The sequence below is a fragment of the Sciurus vulgaris genome (assembly GCF_902686455.1).
Source record: "Sciurus vulgaris genome assembly, chromosome: 3".
NCBI classification, from domain to species: domain Eukaryota; kingdom Metazoa; phylum Chordata; class Mammalia; order Rodentia; family Sciuridae; genus Sciurus; species Sciurus vulgaris.
The window spans coordinates 144,463,174-144,485,544 of record NC_136463.1 but is presented as its reverse complement, the minus strand read 5'-3'; the positions used below and the strand labels follow the sequence as shown (position 1 = coordinate 144,485,544).

The 22,371-nt window shown below is 38.8% G+C and overlaps 1 protein-coding gene across 5 annotated transcripts in view; it reads left to right on the top strand.

Moving 5' to 3' along the window:
* The first annotated feature begins 10,630 nt into the window (after positions 1–10,630).
* STAT4 (signal transducer and activator of transcription 4) overlaps positions 10,631–22,371 on the top strand; it is an 88,141-nt gene continuing 76,400 nt past the window's right edge. For 2 of the 5 annotated variants that reach the window (XM_079135350.1, XM_079135346.1), the window contains exons 1-3: positions 11,005–11,133; positions 13,524–13,652; positions 15,160–15,304. In XM_079135350.1, the coding sequence (XP_078991476.1) occupies positions 13,525–13,652; positions 15,160–15,304 (273 nt within the window). In that variant the 5' untranslated portion in view covers positions 11,005–11,133; position 13,524. The other 3 variants (XM_079135348.1, XM_079135349.1, XM_079135347.1) reach the window with 3 other exon arrangements.

Here is a 22,371-nt window from a genome sequence, read left to right as displayed (position 1 = left end):
AGTTTTTATATACCTAGAAATACTTGGTAAAAAAGACTAATGCCTATATGATTTCCTTGTGGATTTTTCTATCCCTTGGAGTAGTGGGGAAATGAATACCTTTATTTTAGACTTGAAATGGAGTATTAGAGAAAGTTTTCTGGGAAAACCAAACCAATGAACAAGCAGTGGTGACTCTAGAATCTCCATAAAGAAAGGACTTAAAAGTAGCAGTTATTTGTCTGGGGGACTTTGCTATGCAAATTCACCATCTTTTTTAGATGGTGTGTTTTCCAGGAGGGTATTGTGCCTTATAGGCAGGCAAGAGACCCCTGAATTACATTTGACATCACCACCCTGTGTAAGCTTGACATACTTGAATATCTCAGACACAAAGATGTTATCTAAATGAACTAAATACCTGACTCAGGTCTCTCCTAGGTTAAGAATCTGACCAATTCACCATTCAGGTATGCAGGTTAAACAAGCCTAGGACGAATCCTCACCGTCCCTTGACATTAAGCATTATTGTCCACATCCCTCTGTTCTCCATCCCCGTGTGCAGGACAACCCATACATTTGCCATAGCCATAGAGCAAGTTGATTTAGTTGGGGTTTAGTTTATTAATACAATAAAAGCTGTAATGTCCCAGGGACAAGCCATTATACAATCACAGATGACAAAAGGCTAGAGAATAATACTCACCTTGTTTAAATGTAGAAGGAACTCCTGGATAAATAAAAAGAAGCCTCCACCTCTGGTTGCTCTGTGAGTTGGTTTTCATGTGAGAATGGCACCCTCTGCTGCTTGTTTAGTGTCCTAGCCTTTGGAACTGGCAAAGGGAAACAACTGCACCAGCACTGATGATTTATGTCGTAGAACTGACTGGTCTTAAAAAGGCACTTTTCTGTTTAAAACCATGTTCTTCAACTGTGAATAGGACTAGTCCCCATTTATGCAAGTTAGCGATCCAAGAACTTGGCGATCCATGTGGAAAGATTATTAGAGGCATTAGCTAAGTAGAAAAGATTGTTCATGCCAGTTCATCAGCGATGATCTGACTCTGTGAAATCAATAATTCTAGAGAAATTCTAGAGAGAGAAAACACTGACCTTAAATTTTAAGAGAGAATTCATTATTTTCCACCCAAGGGAGCTACAGACATAAGTTTGTCTTCTGCGGAAGCATCCAATTTAATTGAGTTCAGTTTCTTTTAGTTCGTTCTTAGATTGCGCAGTTACTGGTCGTTTCTACACAAGGAAGAAAGAATGCAGTACTCTTCTCATGGTGGACTTCCACTATTTTGGTGTGAGTTCTGAATTCCAGGTGGCTATTTTCTTTGGGGATTTCTTTTTTTTTTTTTTTTTTCTTGTAGCAAGGAATTCCGAGTTGGTAATGATTGTATAAGGACTTCTCTGCGAAGATTGGTTACAACAACTCTCACTGTCTTCAGTGATAATGATCCTGTTTGAAATTTCCATGATAAAACTAAGCCCAAACAATTGTCCCAACCGGTTAAGTCTGCATTGTATTGCCTGATTCCTTTAGATCATCAAACAGATGAGCGATAAAAGAGAAGGTAGCTCTTTCAATTCATATCCTCCAAAGTGCTTATATTCACTCTTTTTGCTATAAAGGGCAATATTTAACTTGGTTCTCCCCTTTCTCCCATCTCCATTTTATGAGACTCTCCAGTAGATACTAGAGATAGTATGTAGAGACAGTAGGCTGGGAAATACTACTTACAACAAAGAAAGTTGGCATCAGTCATCCTTACAGATGTGTATTATTTGGTTCTGAATAGTATAAGTCTACACTATATTTTGATGTGTATGTGTTTTAAGTGGTTTTGAATTATGTAAACAATTGAAATTCAGGCATTTTTCCTTAAAAGTTCAGATTTGCTGCTGCCTGTTAGATTCTCCACTGGCCTCCTTATCTTCCTGCCCCAGGAGGACTTTTGAATTCACAGTGCTTGATTTAGAGGCCACTGTTCACTGAATGACTTTCTGTTGATATTCAGACCACAGGGTGCTGTGCTGAACTTGAGAAGAGTTCTCTCAAAATACTCATCTGAAGCCCTTTTGGCTCCATCTTGTCGTCACTGACTTTGCCCCCTTCAACCATAAAACCAGATTTCACCCTGTCCCTTCCCACCCTCTTATCCACAAAAGCCTGGCACAGAAAGGCTCATGGCTCAGAGCTGACGTCTCATACAAGCGACTCCAGCACTGAGGAAGCCCGGTCAGTTTCAGAAGTAATCATACCGTGACTGCTCAGAAAGAAGATTCTGTGTCCCCCAAGGAAACTTAGCACTGGAAAACTCATTCCTCTGATCAGATGCACCCCTGAACCAAGACTTACAGCTTGAAAATCAGAGCAGAGGATGGATTTCAGCCTCCATGCATCCATCCACACCTGATGAGCATCCTCAGAGATCTTAGTACTCACTAACCTTGTTCAGTGTCCTCCTCAACACCTTGTGTTCAGGCTCTTTTTCTTACTGTCTGGAAGGATACCGAGTTTAGTCTTTTATCAAAGCCTCACTTTCTTTCCGTGGGTGGAACCTACTGTCCTCCCCCATGTAAAAACAGTTCTTCTAACCTTCACTTTTGGTTGTTGCTGTGGTTCATCTTATCTCTTGGTTTTTCCTGACTCCAGTGTGTCTTGGTTATTCTTCTGAATTTCTGAGGCATTTATTCTTAGCGTTGTCGTTCATCTGAGCACTTGTTGGCTTGTATGCTTATACACTTCTTTGCCAGTTCAACCCTAAATCATCCTTGTTGTGATGAGCCTGATGTATGGGCTCAGTAAATATTTCATAACGCTTTGAATGGATGTCCAAACAAGTGTACCACTCCAGACCTAAGAGTCTCTGGATGCCTCTACTCGTTCGGTCATGATGAATGAACAAGGATTAGGAATGCAGATCAAATCTGGGAAACCCATTTAAAGTTGAATTTCAGACACATACAATAAATACATGTCCTATGTATAGTAAAAAAAAAAAAATTCATTATTGATCTGATGTTCGAATTTAACTTTGAGTCTTGTTTTGTTTTGCTGACTCTGGCAAGCATTCCAGAGGTGAATCTACTTTTTCATCTTAAGCAACTAAACAAACGAAACATGAAACAGTACTTTTCAGAGATTGGAAAAAAAAAAAGGCGGTGTAAGAGAATGATCCCCAAGAGAAGTGAACAAATGAGGCACTCATTGTGATTGCCCAAGCTTTCAAGAAAGTTTCCAAAATTTAGCACAGAACGAGGGAACCCAAACAGCCTGACAATCTCTCAGAGCTGAGGAGACAAAGTTGAGAATTGGGGGGCGTGGGGGGGGGGTCAAAGCGGCTAGAATTCCCAAGGCAGAATACTAGAAAGGAGACAGCAAGCCTCTTGACTCTTCAGCTGGTACTGATGGGCGCATGTGTAGAAGCAGCTACCTAAAGCTGGGGAAGGGCAGAACATTTCAAAGGAGCAGATGGAGCAATTTCTGAAACTCACACAAGGCCGGGCATAGTCTATATTTACGACTATATTTATTATGAGTGGAGAAATCTCATAATATATGATGAAGGCAGAAATTGTCAAACTGAGAGCTGGTGCACACCAGTAATCTCAGCTTGCTATCAGAGAGACTGAGTCAGGAGGAGGATCGTAACTTAGTGAGACCCTATCTCAAAAATTTTAAAAAAGGTCGGTGGGAAGGGTTCTAGGGATGTTGCTCAGTGGTAGAGCACCCCAGGGTTTAATCCTCATACCAGAAAAAAAATTGTTGAATTGGACAAAAAAGCGAGACCCAATCACATACTATGTACAAGAAATTTACTTCAAATATCCACTTCTTATTTCTAGTCAGATTGTTCTGGAAAAAAAGACATTATTTGCCAAAATCAGGGGTGAACGAGGTGACATTATTATAAATTTTACAAATCTTAAAGAATTAAAAGGGAATATTAAGCATAATTTTATAACATCTTAGGTGAAATGGATAAATCCTTTGAAAGCCAAACTAGCAAGCTCACTCAAGAGAAAGCAGATAACCTAAATATTCCTACGTCCAATTTAATAAACAAATTTGTAGTTAAAATTGTTTTTCCACAAAATTCCCACACAGATGACTTTGCTGGTGAATTCTCTCAAATACCACTTTTACACAGTTTCTTTCAGGAAATTGAAGAGGAAAATAACTTCCCGACTCATTCTGAGACCAGCAAAGTCACAGACATTGTAAAGGGGAAAACTACATACCAACATCTCTCAGGAAAATAGATAACCAACTCTTTTTTAAAAAATAACAAATAAAATCTGGCAATATGTAAAAAGAATAATACCTTAGAAGCAAGTGGGGTTTAGTCCAGGGATGTAAGACTAGTTTAACATTTGAAAGTCAATACAATTCATCATATTTACAGACTAAGATGCTAATTTTTTTTTTTTTTTTACAAAATTCCACATTTCATTTGTTCATGATGATAACTCAAAAATAGTAATGGAAGCAAACTTTCTTAACCTAATAAAGAACATACACAAAAAATTTTGCAGCTAACATTATACTTAGTTGTGAAAGACTGAATGCTTTCCTCCAAAATGAAGAACAAGGCAAGGATGTTTTTCCTACCCAACACTGCATGGGAAATCCTAGCTAGTGCAATAAGGTAAGAAAAAGAAAAAGTATACAGATTAGAAGGGAAGAAATGAGACATCTTTATTCACTGATAACATGACTGTATATGTGAACAATTCAAAAGGAAACTTCTGGAACTAATGGAAGAGTTGGGCAAGATAATACAATGTCAGTGTACAAAAATTAACTGCAACAAACAACTGGAGCTTAGAATTTTTGGCAATATCTTTTACAATTGCGCCAGAGGGTGAGAGGGTATATCAGTATAAATCTGAAAAATATGCATAATATGTGTATACTGATGAAAGAAATCAAAGACCCCATACATGAAAAGATGACACTTTTTAAAAATTCTCCTTCCTTTAATTTCCTTTAATGCCACTACCACACACACAAAAGCAACACTGGCATTCATGAAGCCAGGGGAGACATAACTACCTTGATATGGATCATTAGACATGGGTGCTTAGACACCACCAGAAAATTTTCACTGACTTTCCCCCTTTTTATTTATTTTTTTTAATTTTTTTTATTTGTTCTTTCTAGCTATACATGATAGTAGAATGTACATACATGGAGTATATCCCACCCTTTTTAAATGCAAGTTTCATGCCATTTTCTTTTCCGTCTCCTGTCTCCCCCATTTTCAACTCCTTTTATATTTTCATCTTCCTTTCCCTTTCCTCTTTTCTTTCCTATTTGTTCTGCTTCCCAAATTTCTTTTTAAGTCTTCAGAGTCCTTCAGTTCTCTTTCACCTTCTCCAACCTCCTAACATCGTAAGCTACTTAACCAAGGTATTTTCCTAAGTAAAGATACTTATCTTCCTAAAATATATTAGATAGGAAGAGAAAGAATGAGGGGGAGAAAGAGAAATGGAGGAGAGAGAGAGAGAGAGAGATTAAAAGATAATCTCTAGTCTCCCTAAGTTAGTATTTGGACACAGTTGATGTCAGTAGTAATTCTATCAATTTTGCATAGTTATAAACAGATAAGTGTAGGATATAATTATGAAAGACAGTGAGTGTTGTTGGGGATGAAGGACCTGGACAAGGCAAGTCACTAAAAACCCTCCCCAGGGAGGACAGACTATGGTAATAGAATGCTCCATCAGTTCTTCCATCTGTCCAGTAAACATTTATGGAACACCTGCTGTATGCTAGGCACTGATCTGGACACTGACACATGAAGTAAAATAGCATTTAGTCCTGACCCTCCACATATTCAGTTCTGAAAGAGACTAATACATGAATAAATACATAATATTTAATAAGGTGGTTAAGGGCTGTTTAACTGATCAAACAACTTTGGGGGCAGAGTCTATAATTCAAATATCCTATCCTATTTTGCAATTTGTGGCTCAGTAGAAACTGTCTCCTTATGGAATAGTATAAACAGATGCTATAGAGCCACATAACTTGCCAAGTGTTTTGAAACTCTGTTGACAATGTGACATGATATGTTGGGAACTTTTAAATGCATGCCCAACTGTCCAGACAGCAAAAACAAGCTGGAGAATTGGAGTATGTGCATCATGTCTAAACAATAAGCTATGCAGAGAGTTTCTATCCTGGAATTTATTTTTAAATCATTAAACTTACCTCTGCCAAATCTCCCTGAGCAATTTATTGTTTTTCTCATAAAGCAGATATGATTTTTAGTAAAGTGTTGCTTCTGGAGTCAGACAGTCCTGAGTTTCAATCCTGAATCCATACCTTACCTGTGATTAGCCTCATTAAACTCACTAAACTTCTGTCTCCTATCTGTGTATTGGAGAGAACAATACTTAATCCTACACAGTGCTGTGTATTTCCCATAAATCAATGAGTGTCATGTTTTCAGCCCAAGTCTGCCTTTGAGCAGAGCCCAGGAAGTGCCATTATTAATATTTGAAAGAACGCAGTATTTTGTAGGTGGCAGTAGAGGGAGCACAGACACTGGGAACTAGACTGGAGGAAATTGAGAACTTAAACCCTTTGTACAAGACCTTGTCCTTGCTCTGATGGAGCATCAGCAGTCTGAACACAGATGAACTTATGCAACCCACCCTAGACTGTCTTGTCCTGGTAGTCTTTGCTGTACCATTCATTTGGTACTAGCACATACTCCTGGGGAATTCAATGTCTCTTTATGTGTGGACATATTGTGTCTGTCCAGCATCCAGGTGCAACTCGCTGGGTTTCCCCAGGAAGTTTGGAGAAGTTCTTCCCCACATATGAAAATAAACAAATGTTTCTACTTTATGTGCAAGAACTGGGAGAAGGTTAGAGCTGGCTTACTTCTCTCATTGGCAGTGAGAGCCATATTCTTCTCCTTCTCTCTCTGCCATCAACATAAGCAGCTCTGCTGGGCTGGCATCATGGGAAAGCACTGTCAGAAGAACTGCCTTGGAATCCGCTCAGCTACTTACCTGAGTGTGAACCCACCTCCCGCTCCTGCCCTCTCTTCTTCGCCATTTGCACACCTGTACAATGAGTGGGGGAGAGAAGAAAAAGTGGAGGGTTAACCTGGTGACTCCTAAGTTCTTCACAACTTGATTATTATTCTATTACTAACAGCTACTATTGATTATTTTCCCTTCTGTCATTACATTAGATCTTTGGATCGTCCCAGAAATTTTATGTGGGATGTAGTATCCCCATCTTTCTGGGCTGGGAATTCAGGGTTCAACCTTGTATGATTAGAAATTGGCACACCAGAACTAGAATCTGCTTTTCTGGAAGCTTGTAATCTGGAATTTCTCTTAAGAAGAGACAAAAAAAAAAAATTAGGTATGGGATTTCTAACCAAGGAAATTGGGAGACTATAAGTAAGAGAGCAATCTGTGGGGCCTTCAAGATAGGGGAATTTGGGCTGGGGGCGATAGCTCAGTCTGTAGAGTGCTTGCCTTGCAAGCACAAAGCCCTGGGTTTGATACCCAGCGCCGCAAAAAAAAAAAACACTTGGTGGATGGGTTGGTTTGTTTTACTTTGTACTGTTTTGTCTTTGACTCAGGGACTGGTAGATGAGGACCAGGGTAGGGCCGAGAAATCCAGGTCCTGGGTCTTCAGGGTTGACTGTAAGAAAGAGAAGCACAGATATTTGGCTCAGTTCATGAAACAGAAAAACAGAGGTTCAAAGTAGATGCTTCAACCCAGACAAAGAGTGTTCACTTGGGCAGAGATTCCCTTGTGATGTCCATTCCTGGGTAAACCACAGTGGATGGGACATGTCTATTATCTTCCGATCCTTGTGAGTGGTTCCCAAGATATTTTGGAGGGGTCTGCAAGGTTAGAAATTTGTTATAATAATACTAATATGATTTTGTTTTTTCACTCTATTGATATTTACATCAGTGGTACTAAAACAATGTGTTAAACCTTTGATGCCTTCACATATGAAGTAAGGCAGTAACACCAAATTAGACTTGCAGGTCTTATTCTCTACCATAACATACTTAAATTTTTTAAAATGCCAGTTCGGCTTCAGAACATGGTTGATAAAGTGGTAAAAATGATCACTTTCACTAAACCTCAGACCTTGAGTACATGCTTTTTAATATTCTGTGTGATGAAAAGGGAAGTATACACATAGCAGTATGTGGCACCTCAAGGAAAAACACTGTACGATCCTCTGAGTCTCACGTGAGCCTGTCCCTTCAAGGAGAACTGGCAATATATGTTGTCAACAATAAAATTAGACCTTTCAAGTAAAAATTAGAACTTGGAAAACCTGTATTCATCAACCATAAACTTGACAGCTTCCCAATACTCAGAATGCTTGACTAATGAGATCGGGGTGATATTATCTAATGTAAATTTCTGCTCTTGCATGATGAGATGTGACAGCACTAAGAAAATCTGCACAATTCAGTGGGCCAATATTTTCCAAATGACCAATGTGCCACAAAGCCATCTGTGGGCAAAAGTTCCACTCAAAATAAAAGAAACACCAGTAGATTTTAATGTAACTGTATGCATAAAGTTGATTGATAAGATTTCAAATTCCACAATGCAGGCAACCCTTAAGAAACTAGCAATTGTTGAATTAGAGCGTGGTATCAAAGAAGAATAACCACGTTATCTGACAAGGCCATTATAATAGTTTTTCCTTTTCCAACTACATAGTCTGGAGTTTCCTCAAACATTTCAACCAAAGCATTATTTTACAACAGATTAAATAGAGAGACAGACATGAAAATTCAGCTGCATTCTCTCAAGTCAGTTATTAATGGATGTTTAAAAATATAAATCAATGAATCAAGGCCACTCTTATAATTTGTGTGTGTGTGTTGGAAGACATACTTTTTTTTTTTTAACTAATCATGTTTAACACATGATAGGCATATTATTGTAATTCTAAGTGAATAGTCAAACATTTCTAGATTTAAGTTTTAATAGAGTGAATAAAAATTTCATAGAACAGAAATACACAAAAATTGGGAGGAGTTGTCAACACTTTTTAATAAAAATTACGAAGGTGTCTTGAGACCAGTTTGAAAATAGGTGGGGGAGTCCCAAAGTGAGGCCCTTAAGGAAAAATAGAACAAATCCTCTGCTCTGTATTGTCAGCACTCAACAGCTAAATGCAATGATGATAGGGACATGAAAAACCAATGTGACTAACACAAGGCAGGAAGGGAAAATAACCAAATGAGTGGTCTAGATCTGTGCTGTCCAATATGGCAGCCACTAATCACATGTGACTTTTAAGTACTTGAAAAGTAGCTAGTCCACAGTGAAATGTGTTACACACACACCAAAATTGCTACATATACACCCAACTTCAGAAACTTAGTGTGAAATAAGGAATGCAGGTATCTCATTAATTTTTATATTGATTATATGCTCAAATGTTAATATTCTTGTATATATTGGTTTATTCATTGTATTAAACTTAATTTTACCTGTTCCTTTTTTCTGTTTTAATGTGGCTTTTCGAAAATTTAAAATCATACATGTGGTTTACATTTTATTTCTCTTGAACAGCACTGGTTTGGGCAAGAAGTATGAAAGGAATTCAGAGCAGGGGAAAGTTACTATGGATTTGGGTCTTTGGTGAAGTCTTTACCAAGGGCAGGATTTCAAAAAGTGGGCACCTTGGGGGAAGGAATTCCAGTTGAAGGGAGACTCAGTAGTGAGATGACAGGTGAAAGTAGGCAGCAGAGATGACTGGTCTGTGTTGCATTTTGGGCTCCTATGATAGAGAAAAGTTTCCTGGACAGGTTGGAGCCAAACTGAACTTTGAGTTCCACAAATTGGACTTTTTCCTGAGGATAGCAACCACTTCCCCAGAAAATAATGAGAGTTTATCCAGCAGCTTATACCTGAATTAGGCACTATTTTCATGTGGGGACAAGAGCAAAACAAACTCCTGGAAACTGTCATTGGCAAGCAACCAGGACCAGGCTGACCTGTGCCTGGGTGATATGGAAAGCTAAGTTCAGGGTCAACTGACTTACGGTGGGTGCAGGCAGTGGGGGGAAGTTAATCACATGATTATAACATCACCAGGAGAGGAGAAGAGCCCAGAGGGCATATACCTGTATGATGGCTGGTCACAGGGAGGGTAAAGCAAGCCTTTTATCTTGGTATATTGCTCTAGGCATGTGCTTTCTACCTTTCTTTTGGTCTGTTTATCTTCCTTTGCTTACTTGTGTCTTTATTGAACTTTTATAGAATTCTCATGTCAAGGGGTTAAATTTAATTCTAAGGAAATGAACTAAAAAGACGACTGATGTGTGAATAAAAACAGACTCTTATCTGGGCTCAGGAGTTAACTTATTGAGCAACTTGGGTCACACTGGCCATAAGACTCAGATATGAAACCAGATGGAACCCAGGCTCCCTCCAGCTCTGTGATTCTAGAACAGCCCATGTCACAAAGGGAGAAAAACACACTGCAGCTACCAGGTACCGGGCTACTCAGGAAAAGTAAGAGGATGCTGTCCGGTGAGGGCAGACACTGGTGACCTACACAGGAGTTGGCCCAAACCTCTGGGTCAGGCTGACCTCCTCCAACTGAGCAAACTCTGCTGGAATTGTAGTTCAGGGAGGTTTATGAGTTTGGTGTGTTGATCCTGGCTACCTCTTGGTTCCATCCCAAGGGCTGGCTCACTTGGGTGAGTGGAGTCTGATACTGGGAAGATAGAGAGCCAAGAGTTTGGCTCCAGGTAAGTTTCCAGAGGATCTTGGACTGTCTGAGGAAACCACTGTGGGGAGGGAGAGTATGAGTGTGTAGCCCCCACCTTGAAACTTCTGGCATCCCACGGGAGTGGTTAGGAGGGATAAGAGAGAAGACAACACCCTGCAAAGGGACTTCAGCCTGACTCTTTCGCTTTTTAGCATTTCTAGAATAGAGAGTGGGTGGGAACCAACACAAGTAAAGTCCCAGAGATTCAAACACTGACGCACAGGAAAGCCTCAAGTGGGTGGAGAAATGCAAATCCCCTACAGATGATGGCGTCAGTGGCTGTGTCCTGAGGACCGTGAGGGGCAATTCTGACCTTAGACTTGAGCACTGCCCGGGACCTGGGCCGAGAGCAAACCAGGTAAGCAGGGCAGACCTAATCTTCGTGGGGCCCCTCCCAAGGAGGAAATACACAGGATGCTGCTGGAGCCCAGCTTTGCACTTGGTGTGTTGACAGTTGCTTCATTTAACTTATCTGAGGACAGGTGATTAGAAAAAGAAGGGTCCCACTGGGAGATTCACAGATGTTCTCTGGCGCGGCTCTTCCTTACCAAGGCCTTGCGCCCTGGTGACTCTGAGCGGCGAGTGGGAAGAGTGTGGCTGATGCAGATAATGTGTGTGCAGGGTGCAGGGAAGGGGTCCCGCTTGACTTTCCTAGCCAGCGTCTAGAGCTGTGATGTCTAGCATGAGATTGATGAGACTGGCATACCTGGGTTTCAGAAGAAAGCCTCCAGCACCGGTAACCAGTGACTGTGGCTTTGATAAGTAAGTGCAAGTGATCTTTCAAGGCAGGTCATCTCCTTTGCAAGCTACAGGTCAAAGAGTCAACTCAGTACCACTAACTCCCAGATGGTGGAACAGAATGTCCCAAGGGAACAGACAGGCAACCAGTTTTCAGAAGGAATGTATACAGTTGTCAGAGAACAGCCCTGAGAGAGTGAAAGGGAAGAGTCGTTGCTGAAGGGGGGTCTAAAGGCAATTATCACTTCATTATTCCTGCAACTGAGAAAACCATCTTATCTTATGCCTCCCCTTTCAGCCTCCAGTTTAGTTCTTCCTACTTCAGAAGGAAGGCTAAGATCTTTGGAGTAATTTAAGATAGATTAATTCTTAGAAAACAGACTTTTATCCAAATCAGAGTAAGGATTTGATGATAGTTATTAAAATTGTAACGTTATTTTCAGCTAGTATTATTGGTTATTATTAACTAGAATAAATTGATAGCTATAGCAGGATAATGTTGATAATAGTGTGGAAACAAACGTTCCAATTTTGTGTGGAATATATATATACCCAATAACTACAGAGTTTGGCAGGGGGAGACCTCAGGTTTATCCTTAGTTGATGTGCATCTTGGGCAGGCATCAGTTCCCCTATTTGGCCCTCAGGTTTTTGTCATTTTTAAAGTGGAGGTAATGCTTACTATCCACCTACTCAGTTGATAACAATAGCATGAGTGCCATTCACTCTTCATCTAACAAGCCTTTCCTGAGCATTTACAATATTCTTAGAATTGTAATGGAAAAGGACTTCATAAATACAAAATCATATGCAAATTAAAGATTATTTTCTTTCCCACTTGATTTCTCTTTATCAAAACATCTGCAACAATTTTCTTTCTATACATTTTTGGTCATTTACTGGGAGCTCAAGGGAAAGGTGCTCAGAATCGTTCCATTTGAAAACTGAAGAATTATGTGAAATTGATTATCATAATGTTCTATAAGCAAAAGGAAGCCTTAACCTACCTTTGTGTTTTGTTGAAATACTCTAGTGATTAATCTTGTAAAGATTTTTTTTACTTTGAATTAGTATTACTAACCAAACAATAAGAATTCTGACTCTGAAAAAACTAAAATACTGTAATTTCAAGGAGACAATGTCATATTAATTTTTCTGATTTAGGAAATATGTCCTACTAATTTTCCTGAGTTAGCTTCTACATTGACCAGAGTGGATTTATGTTGGGGGAACACATTCTTTTGACAGGCAACCAAATATTTATCAAGTGTGGTTTCTCCCTCCTTCAGTAACTTGAGAGTTTAACTACTGTCAGATAGACATCAGAGACAAATTAAAGGTAGACATTAAATGCTTTGCCCAGTGATCACCACAGGGAGAAATAAAAATATTTATTGGTTCATAAATATTTTGAACTTTGAATTGCTGGAACCCATTAAAACATATTCATTCTTCTGAATGCTATGACAGAACTAGACTAGAAATCAAGAACATCAAACTGGCTCTAGGAGCATTTCCATGTAAAGGAAACTTTGGTGCAGGGAGGAGTTCCCCCCAAATAAAGCCTTAGAAGGCCTTGGGAGTTGAGTGTGTTATTTGACTTCATGTTACTCTGAGTCTAATGGTATAAAGGGAACAAGGTCAGGGAAGGAGCATGCAGACCCTACAGATGCATGTAGAAAGTTGGGGGCTGGAAGAGGGGTATTTTGGGGAGGGGGAGAAGGTAGAACAGAAGGTCATGTTAGAACAAGGAAGGATGTGGTTTGGGGGCAGAAGAAGACTATTTCCTTTGTTATGGATACCTTTTGACACACTAAGAGGAATTGCTGTATATTCTGCTCAAAAGCATTTTCTCTCTGTCTTTGAGTGACCATGAAAGAAGAGAAATTTTTCTCCAGTTACTTAACTAATGGATAACATAGTCTGACTAAACCCTAAAGGAAAGAAGAAAACATGGACCACAGCTATCAACAACATTTTAAAACTCTAATTTCCCCCCTTCTTTTACAGCATGACTCAGTGGAATCAAGTCCAACAGTTAGAAATCAAGTTTTTGGAGCAAGTAGATCAATTCTATGATGACAACTTTCCTATGGAAATACGACATCTGCTGGCCCAGTGGATTGAAAATCAAGACTGGTAGGATCAAACATTTTTTTCCCTAGAAGTTGATGTACAGAGGCTCTATGCTCTGCGTGCATTTAGTCTGTGGCCCTCTTTTGATTTAGTAGATGCATTCTTTTCAGGTAACGAGTTTCTTTAAGGATTTAGAAAACCTTCTCAAAAGAGGGGAGCCATTGTTCTTTCTGGTTTCAGCCACTGTCGATGAAAATTTAATGGGTTTAGTGTTTTGATTTTTTGTAAGCCAACCCCCAATTTTTTATGTATTAAAAAAATAAGAAGTGAATCTAAAAATCTAAATTTGATAAATTAAATCTAAAATTGATAAAATTTAAAAATGTTATCTTTCATCACAGATTCAATATAAATAAATATTATTTTGAAGAACTCCTGTCCCACTCCCCATCTCCAAAACACCCTCTCCTGCCCTCAGCTGTCTGTATGAATTTATATGTTCAAAAAGCTGCTTCCCTGCCCCTTGCTCCCTCAACCCTATTGAACTTAGAGTAACCTGAAGACAATAACATACTCAGTAGTTACTCCTTGTATCCGATTAGACTTGGAGCAACTTAAAATCAAATAACACCTAAGACCTTCCTGAGACCTCAGAAAGCTGCTCTTAAATGAAATTGGCCAATTTATATTCTTTGACGCTCTATTCACCTTAAACAATTTGATTTTTTGCTTCTGTTAACATTTTTTATTACAGCAAAATATATACAATATAAAATTTATCATTTTACCACTTTTAAGTGTACAGTTTAGTAGCATTAAATCCCTCCATCTGTAAAATGTTTTCATCTTCCCAAACTGAAACTCTGCACTCACTAAACAATAACTCCCATTATCAGTCCCTGGCAACTGCTATGCTATCTTCTGTCTGTGATTTGGGCTCTCCAGGTACTTTACATGAGTCACATAATATTTGTCTTTTTGTGACTGACTTATTTCACTGAGTGTTTTCAAGATTCATCCATGTTGTCACATGTGCCAGAATTTCCTTCATTTTTGAGGCAGAATAATATTGCCTTGTATGTATCTATCGCCTTTTGTTGGATCAATTCATCTTTCAATGGACATTTGTGTATGCAAATATCTGTTCAAATCCTTGGTTTCAATTCTTTTTGAGTATATTCCCAAATATAATATTGTTGGATCATCTGGTAATTTTATGTTTAATATTTTGAGTAATTGCCATGCTTTTTTCCATAGCAGATGCACATTTTACATTCTTATCACCCATGCACAAGGGTTTCCACTTCTCAATATCCTTGGCAACACCTATTATCTGTTTTGTGCTGCCTTTTTTCTTTTTTCTTTTTTTTCAGGATGAATGTAAAGTGACATCTTAACTATAGTTTTGATTAGTGATGTTGAACATCTTTTCATGTGTACAAATTTATTTTTAAAAACCTCTAAATACTATCACTGTTGAATAGATCTATCCCTTTAAAATTCATACAGTTAAAAAGCAGACATTTTATCAAGTTGTTTCCTGTTGTGTAATAGCACTTTTATTTTTTAGGGAGGCAGCTTCTAACAATGAAACCATGGCAACAATTCTTCTTCAAAACTTGTTGATACAACTAGATGATCAGTTAGGTCGTGTGTCCAAAGAGAAGAACCTGCTCTTGATACACAACCTAAAAAGAATTAGGAAAGTCCTTCAGGTGAGAATGTATTCTACTTTTTCAAAATATTTGGATGTATGAGTCTTAAATTCATTTAAAAAATCAAATATGTACTTTTACATTATTTTCAAATCAGATTTAAGGGTAAAAAATTGAATTATCATTTAAAAGTTTGTGCTGAGTAACATGTTATTACCCAGTGTTTATTTTTCATGAAATTTCAAACACATGGTAAGTGGGAGGGTGGGTGTGTGTTACTCACGTGGCTTGTTTACTTGCAGTGATGGAGTCCAACAACACTAGAACAGAGAACTAAAGGATGGTAGGTTCATGGCCTTTCCCCTTGCCTTTGCCCCTGGTGTAACAGAGTTAGTGGTGTTCTCATTGCTAGGTGGAAGCATGATGGGTATATGTTGCAATTGATGGACTAATATTGATGCATTATCATTAATTTAAAGTCCAAGATTACATTCAGCTTTGCTCTTGATGCAGCCTAATTCCTTGGGTTTTGAGAAATGTGTAATGTCAATGTGTCCACCATTACCAAATCCTACTAGAGAGTTTCATTGCCCTGAAGTCTCCTGTCTATTATATAGATTTGCCATCTCTCCTGAACTTCTAGAAGGTTTTGCTTTGAACATAGTGATACTATGTTGTAAGGAATGGAAGTACAGGGTAATATCTTATTGGCGAATGGAACTTTTAAAAAGTCAATATAAATATCCTCCTTTCCATCAATTAACCATTTCTCATCTTAAAGTTTTATTGTGTGTTTTTCTTTTTGTTGTCATTTGCTGAATTGTAAATGAACCCACCTCTTCATTTTTCTATTTCTTGTGTCATTTTAACTGAGTAATGTCTTTATAAATATTTTACAGATTTTTAATTCCATCAACAAATATTGAATAAGTACTTGCTATGTTTACAGTCCATGAAGCTCACACATCCTCTATTTGGGTTTTCAAGTTTTTATGAAATTTTATGGCTATTCCTCAAAAGTGAGTGAAGTAGAAGAAAATAGGCATCAGCAATCTTGTCTTATAATAGAAAAGACTTTTTTTTTTTCTTTTCTTTTCTTTTTTTTCTATCAGAACACCACAGAGTTAACAGGCCTTTCTAATTGTGGTGCTAATTCTGTTAACTCTGTGGTTAGTAATCCCACCACCTACAAGTGCTCTTCACAGACCATGGTGGTGACTCTGTGAGTGAGAGTTTGAAACTCAGTGGGTGAGGGGACGTGTGCAAGTGTAACCCACATCTTCTGCTCCGCTCCACGGCAGCCTCTTTCTCGTAGGACATTTGAGCGTGCGTGAGTCAAAATGTATTAGAACCGAAAATGCCCTGCAAATGGAACCAAGGGTGGAATCTTTCTTGTCCAGCCTGTGCAGTCCTGTTCTGATGTCTGGGTATTCAGTGAAATGAGATTTGTTTACATGAGGTGGGAGATTAAAAACACATTTTGCAATACCAAAGGAGGAAAAAACACGTTGCTTTTTACACTGAGCTCTCCGAACCTGCCAGATCTTATCCCCTAAACCACGCTGCTTTCTCAGTTCACTCCTCTTCCTTCCCCTCTGTGCACCACACACAAAGAGAAGTAAAGAAATGACCATAGCCTACGACCTGAGAGGAGCACGCAGCCGCCTTGGGTAACTCTGAAAGAGTTTGGAGTTGAGGCATCGAGGGTTCAGTCTTTGGTGCCATTTTGCTGCACAGGGATGGCAGCCAAACTGTTAATCATCCCACATTTATTTCCCCAATTTACCTCATGACCAAATTCCTCTGAAGTAATTACCTGATGCCAATATTACAAATTCATAATTCAAAGGTTGAGAGACCTACATGTTGTGTCATTTAAGATGAAATGTGAATTAGTTGGCAAGATTATTTGTTGTGGTGGTGGTACAGTTTGAGATAGGCAACAGAGGTGGATGGTGTGTGGCATAATTCTTCATCCCAAGCACATCACACCAATCCAATATGATCAACTGAAATTTCATTCATGAATCATTTTGTGCCTCTTCCTTCAACCTTTACCTTATCCAAGACCATTTAGATTGTGCTTCCTTTTTCATTAAATCTTCTTTAACAATTTAATAACTGAGTCCACAATGGTTCTGATTTTCCATGAGGTTTATTCCAGAGTCTAGTGCTTCTTGATGAAATAATTACTTTGTGTGTAGTGGGGTATGATTTCTCTGTCTCTGTCTCTGATTTTCTCTGTACTGGGGATTGAACCCAGGACCTCACATTCGCCTGGCAAGCACCTACCACTGACATATACCCCTGGTCCCTTTTAGATTTTTATCTTGAGGCAGTCTCACTAAATTGCCCAGGGTGACCTCAAACTTGTGATCCTCTTGCCTCAGCCTCTCAGTAAAAGGGATTATGCATGAGCCACTGCACCTGGCTGGATTTCTTAAAAGTAGGGCTCATATAATTTTCTTTGAGGTATACTGGGTAACTACTCCACAGATACTTGTTAACTGGATATTCATTCCATTACATGGATTTTTAACATCAGGCTCCTAATTGACCACTGAAAATACAAAGTGAAGAGAATATATATAAAACTCTTGTGTTCAAAGAGTTTTCAATCTGGAATGGAGACAGAGTACAAACAAACATTTATGAAGTAGTGTGGCAAGCACCATGGTAGAGGTACCTGCAATCATAAGTTGCAGCGTTGGTAATATTTGAGGTGGGTCTAAAATGACAATTCAGGACTCCTTGAAGAGGAGAGGAAGAAGAGGGAATCCTATACAAAGGGAAAAGCAAGAGCAAGAACATGACAAGAAGCCGGGCATGGTGGGACGCACCTGTGATTCCAGCAGCTCCGGAGACTGAGACAGGAAGATCATATGTTCAAACCCTTAGCAAGGCCCTAAGCAACTCAGTGAGACCTTGTCTCTAAATAAAATACAAAAAAGGGCTGAGGATGTGGCTCAGTGGTTAAGTGCCCCTGGGTTCAATCTCTGGTACCGAAAAAAATGACATTGGAATTATCTGTAGTTTGGAACAAACTAGTCATCGTAAGTATTAAGAGGGTTACATGAGGTCCTCAAGTGCCACACTAAGCAGTTTGGACTTAGGCAATGAGGAATTATCAACAGTTTCTAAGCCAAAGCATGACATGAACATATATTTTTATTGGAGCTGGTTTTTCCCCTGGGAAGACTCACCCCTTGTCTACTGCAGGAAAAGAATTTTGGAGAATTCCGAGGCTGAAAGTTTTTTCTCTTATTTCACACCATCCTCCCCCCTCCTCATTATCACCCAGAGACAGGATAGATTTTATTTTTCTTAACACACAAACTAGCTGTAAAGTACCAAAAGGAAAAAAAAAAAAAAAAAATACACCTAAACTATTCATATGAGAAAAAGTCAAGTGTAAGGCTTGGTTTCGGTAAACATGCCCTCCTCAGTCATTGCAGAAGCAGCCCACACAATCTATCCAGGAACTGCCATGGAGACCCCAGTTGCTGATGGGGGGGCATGCAAATCTCCTGGTCCAATGGTTTGTATCAAATTTAAAGAGGAGTTGACAACTCCAGAGCTCAGCCCATGGCCAGGAAAAAAATTAGATTTCCACTGCCCCTAGTATAATGAATAACTGCTCCGCTGAGAAAGTAGGTGAAGAGAAACAGATGCCAGTTGAGGAGGAGACATGAAGATGTTCAGAGTCATAGGTTGATGTCACTCTCCATTGGCTTCATGTTCTCAGAGTGTCCTGGAGATTGTGAAGAACAGGTCAAGCAGATTTTTACCTTAAAAGTAGGAGAATTGTGTCATTTTGCTAGTATCCATAAAAAAATATTTTTCTATTTTGGTAGTCTAGTTAGTCATTATTTAAATGAGTCTAGTTGAAGTCATTATTTAAATGAGTAATGATTGATTAGATACTTAGTAGGCATCTTAAATTTAGTTCATAAGTGTCAAGCAACTGCCTTTCACTAGTCTGAACACATCTCTTCGAAGTTATCATTTTAAGTCACTGACAAAAAGTCCATGATTTGGAGAAAAAGTTGATTTTCTCATCAAGCTATGAGGCACTTATGGGGCCTCCATTATTGCTTTCTCTAGAAGTGACTTGAGAACAAAAGGATTTGCTTCACTGTGACACATATCTCTACCCACTACTCCCTTCCAATAATCAGGACTCAGAGTTAAGGACTTGGTAGATGGTTTCTGCTCAGTACCTGTCACCATAATTTTCTGATTAGCCGCTTGGGTCAAAAACATTGATTTTCTGTAACTGAGCACATCATCAACTCACTGTATCTCCTCCTTTCCCTGAACAATTAATAAAATCTTCAAAGAAATAGAGACCAAGAAAAAGGTAGAGCGTTTCATGGCAACCGTGTGGGATTAGAACAATAGACATGGACTTTGTAACAGTAGTTCAACAAAAAAGAAATAGGATGCTGAGCTAGGCAGTGGCAATAGGGATGAAAAATATGTGCCGTGGATCATTTGGTAAAAGAATTGACATGCAAGGAGTGAATGGATTTGAAGTGTGTGCAAGAGTGAAAAATAAGAGATGACAGGCTTTTAGCTGGGGTTATTTTGTGAACATTGATGCATAATGAAGATTAGGTTTGGAAGAGGCACAGGATAACAGCATGGGTTTGATAAATTCTAAGTGATGTGTAGTAGCAGCTAATAGGAAGCAACTGGAGCTAACATATCTAAGTATTTGCCTGTCTCCTCCAGAAGACTGAGCTCCTCAAATGCATTTGTCTTTGTCTTCCCAGCACACTGCAGGGGCTCAGTGTCCTGTTTAATAAATAAAGAGTAGAGCTGACATTGAAAATGGCACTATCGCCTTATTGCAATGAGTACCCCTAACTAATGGAGCAAATGTCACATTATTATTGCAGATGCAGTTTTTATAGGGTCCACGAGAGCAATTTAGATGATAAGGTCTTTGAGGTGGCAATTTCTAAGGATGGAAGGAATTGATTCTGCAAAGCAGTGTATTTAGAACATATAGTACCTGTGAGAGGAGGGAGGCTGGAAGGGACCAGAAGCTGGAAGAGCTGAGGAAATCTTTCAGAGAGAGGAGGGAGACACGAAGCATCTGGAAGCTGAGAGAAGAATGCACTAATTCTGGAAACGAGGAGAGACTGAAGTAAAAGGGAACCAAAAACAGTTGTTCTGGAACTAGCCTTCACCTGGAGAGGGGCAAATGGTCTTTCTGAACTACCAACTCCCCAGGAGTTACATCAAGAGCTTGGACTCTTCAGCTAAAGGAATACAGAAGATTCTGAAGTATCTCACCCAACAAAACACAGAACAACAAAATGACGGTTGGATTCACTTAGAAATCATGGGAGGGCTTGTGACACTTCTTTTCACTGCCCACTCTGCTTTCATGAGAAAGTTACACAAACTGGAAGAGAGGTAGATGGAGGTCTAATATTGTGTCATATTTTAATACAATGCTATTAGAGCAAAGTGAATCACTTCCTAAAAATGTCTTTGTTGATGTAGAATATGCATAAATATATGTACAATACATAGATCTTGACTGTACTATGAATTTTTAAAAAATATACGTACATATACTGCCAGAACAAGATACTGAACATTTCCTCTCCCATGCTTCTCAGTCAGTTCCACTTACTGAGAAGACAAGTGTTCTCACTTACATAACTGCAGAATTGTTTGAGCTGTCTGGAACTTCCTTGTGTGAAATTCTGAAGAATGATTTTCTGGGGTAGATTTTTTTTTTTTACTCTACCTTTTATGAGATTTAGCCATGTTGTTGTATGCATTTGTATTTTTTCCTTTTAAAAAAAATTACAGCCAAGTCCCGTGAAGTTCACCTATTAATCTTATTCATTCCTCTGTGGATAGAAACTTAGACCAATTCTAGTTTTTGTGTTTTATGAATAAAACTGTTCTGAGCACTCATTTATGTCTCTTAGTAGGTGTAGACACTCACTGCTTGTGATCGTATTCCCACAGGTCAGATTGTGGGGTGTTAGGGTATTAGGTATGTTTGCACTTAGGAGATGACAGTGTGCACAACTTTTCACAGTGGTTATACCAATTACACCACCATGAAAGTGTATGAGTTCAGTTGCTCTGTTTCCTTGCTAACACATATTGTCATCAGTCTTTTTACACTTTGGTCATTTGAGAGTGTGTGTAGTGGTATCACATTGTAATTTTAATCTACATTCTCTTAATGGTTAATAATGTCGAGAACCTCATGCTTAGTGACCATGTTAATATCTTCTTTTTTAAGCACCTGTTGAAGTCTTTGCCCATTAAAACTTTTTTGGTCTGTCTTATTGTTTCTTAGTTCTTTACACATTGAGTGAGCCCTTTGTTGGTTATGCATGTTGCAAATATCTTTGTCTACACTGTGGTTTGTCTTTTCCTTCCTCTAAATGGTGTTATTCGATGAACAAAAGTTCTTAACTTTAGTGAGGTCCAATTTTCCCATTGTTTTAATGGTTACTACTCTTAGTGTACTGTTAAACAAACAAACAAACAAACCAACAAACAAACAAAAAACACTTTTGCTTGTGCTGGATCATGGAGACATTCCTCGAGGTTTTCTTTTGGGATCTTTCTTGTTTTAACCTTTCACATGTAGGACTGACTTTTGTGTCTGGCGTGTACAAGGGGGAAAAAGTCTTGTCCCGTAAGGATGACAAATTGGCCCAGAGCCATTTATTGAAGTGACCATCCTTCCTCATTGCAGTGAAGGAGGGTCTTGGTCAAGAATCTGGTGTGGCTCTCTAATAAGTCAGTCTGTCTTCCTTGTGCCAATACAGCTAATTACCACAGAGTTATAAGTCTTGGTATATTGTAAAAATCCAGAAAACTTGTTCTCTTTCTTCAGAATTGTCTTAAATTTTCTGGATCCTTGCAGCCATATAAATATTAGGACTAACTTGTCAGTTTCCACAAATAAACCTGCTGGGATTTTCTTTGGACTTACATCTGTATGGGGAAAATTGAGATCTTAATGATACTGAGTCTTCCAATCCATGAACGTGAAATGTTCTTCTATTTATTGAGGTCTTGGATTTCTCAGCAATATTTTACAGTAGTCTAAGTAAGTCTTTCACATCTTAAGGCTGTACCATAAC